At 40.8% G+C, this 2,432-nt stretch overlaps 1 protein-coding gene across 1 annotated transcript; it reads right to left on the bottom strand.

Moving 5' to 3' along the window:
• Positions 1–749: 749 nt before the first annotated feature.
• LOC121965146 (kinesin heavy chain-like) lies at positions 750–1,955 on the bottom strand (the record flags this gene model as incomplete). Its single annotated transcript, XM_042515306.1, has 3 exons — positions 750–898; positions 1,597–1,701; positions 1,831–1,955. Coding segments are annotated over 3 exons (379 nt in total), but the record flags the coding sequence as incomplete, so codon positions are not given.
• Between the last annotated feature and the right edge of the window lie 477 nt (positions 1,956–2,432).

Below are 2,432 nucleotides of genomic sequence, written 5' to 3'. Positions count from 1 at the left end.
TATCAGTATTTAATTGACAGTTCTACTGGATAATTTGCCCAGATCCAATAATAATATCAGGTGCTTTTGAAGTAGGTTTTGATTCTTGAGACCTTTCTTGAGCCTTCTGACTTAGAAAGAGATTAATATCTCTCTGATAAAAGAACATAATTTCCTCAAATGTAAGTGCAATATAGTGAAGTGGGCAGTGTCAGTTAACGTCTGCATCTGCTATCTTTGGATTTCAGGAGAAAATAGATCATTGCTTTCCTTTTATGAGTAAATATGATCAGTGTGGGTCCTTTCTGAAAAATATTTTTGTATTATGTAACAGTATGTGAAACTTTTTTAACTGAGTTTGATCCTCATGCTTAACTTTACACTACAATTTATTTCTAAATTTGCACTGACTATATTCAAAGATAAAATGCCCAAAAATCAGAGCTGATTCGGTTTCACTCAAAAAGAGAGTAACTTCTCCCCGGCTTGTCCTCAAGGATAAAAGTACTTTTACAGTTAAAACTGTGTGATGTACTTTAGCATCTACCTCTGCCATGCTAGGATTTTAGTAGGTCAGTCCCAAAATAGGTCAGCATCCTGCTTTTGAGAGGTAATTACAATCAGTTTTTCCCTGCTAAAAATGTGGCAGCATGTGTGAAATCTGAGAATACATATTTGTTGGTTTTCCTGCTCTGTGTCAAAGTGAACATCTTTTAAAAAATATTATATCTTCCCAAAGTCGCATTGACTTTTTCCACAAAAGTATCTACCGTTGTCCAAACATCAGCGTCGACTTGGTCTCGGCATCGTTGTAGCTGGAGGGAGAGCAGCAGATGAACATGGTGGTGCGGCAGTTTCCACCCAGGGAGTCCTGCAGGATGCGGGTCATTTTGCTGTCACGGTAGGGCACGTGAGATTTCTGCAGAGAGGGGAGCGTAGAAGAGAGCAGAGAAGATGATGAGAGATGAAGCAGAGAGAAGTAAGATACAGTGAGAAAGGAGAAGAAAAGAAATGAGGGAAAAAAGATAAAGATCATTGGGCAATTTGTGTTTCATTTTCTTCCTGATTATGCACTGCAGCAGTGACTCATCAGCAGATTCTACTCTGCAAAAATGTACACTTTCCCATTTCTCTTGATTTCTCTTTTTTTGGATTCTAACAAACCACAAAACTTCTGTCAAAAGTGCCAGATCGATTTTGCCGCATCCAGCTAATCTTGTAATTGGCAGGGACGGTTTTGGCTTTTGATGGCAAAACCTGCTGAGCTGGCGAAGAGGAGAGAAGGGTGCAGGCACTGGGCGGGATGCATTCAACGAATAAGCTGATGGAAGAGACTCATAGTTACTGTGCAATAGTGTTAGAAATGAAAGAGAAAGTTTATTTGCTGCTGTATCTGAACCTGAAGGTAAACAGGACACCTCCAGTTATACAGATAATGACTAGATAATTACGTATTAATCTATTTAATCTATTTAAAATCCCCCAATTCTACTACTTCTCCAGATCCAAATTTCATTTCATCATTTCATCATTTAAATGCAAATCTTGAGGCACACAATCTCAATTGTTCCTCTCTTGTCTATACAAATAGAGGGAGGTGCGGTGGAAATAGCTCACCGTGCCCTCGGCCAGTGCAGAGATGACATTTCCAAGAGCAGAGAGAGACTTGTTGATGTTTTTAGCCTCATCCAGGACGGCTCCTGCAGCTCCGGTCTTACTGACCTGGAATAAAGGACGAGAGCGAAGTCAAACGTAAGAAATCATGCACAGAAGTCATTAATCTGAAGCGCCTGAGGTGCACATTGGGAGTGGTTGGTCTCTAAACAATCTTTTCTTCAGAGTTTCCCCTACCTTCTCACTGCCAGCCAGATCCACCAGGTACAGTTTTCCACACAGTTTCTGCTCAGTCTCCACATGCTCCTGCTTGATGTTGATCAGGAAGATGCTGTGGCTGCGAGAGCTGTGCTCGTTCATGTCTGCACAGAGACAAAAGCAACATGACAGCTGGGTGGAACTAAAGGCAAAGAGGCCTCCCTGCAGTCTTGCTATGAAAACTGGTATTTAAAATTCCTTTTCAGTGGGATAAATAATTCAAAAATGAGATCTTATCAAACTGCAGCCTTAGGCAAAAAGACGGCTGACTGCAAAAAATGTTCACTTTTATCTCTTTGCAGTGTTCATTCAAAGTCCGCATTGAGGTTCATTTATCATTTGCATGGTGAACACAGGTTCGCTTTGCTCTTTGCCATTGTATTTAAGCCCTAGATTGAACCACATCCACTGGCAGCCTAAGGCTAGCAGGGAGGAGCACGAAGAGTCGTTTGTTCCGTGAAAGAATGTCTAAACACACAAAAATCTAAGTAAAAAAATAGAAACTATAGTGTGAACAGAAAGAGGACTGAGGCCCTATCAGAGACCAAAAAGGGAAACATGCCCTCAAAATGAACTGACAA

Source organism: Plectropomus leopardus, unplaced genomic scaffold, assembly GCF_008729295.1.
Source record: "Plectropomus leopardus isolate mb unplaced genomic scaffold, YSFRI_Pleo_2.0 unplaced_scaffold18785, whole genome shotgun sequence".
Classification (NCBI taxonomy): Eukaryota; Metazoa; Chordata; class Actinopteri; order Perciformes; family Serranidae; genus Plectropomus; species Plectropomus leopardus.
Note: the sequence above shows the minus strand (reverse complement) of the source record. Positions and strands in the feature narration are given on the sequence as shown.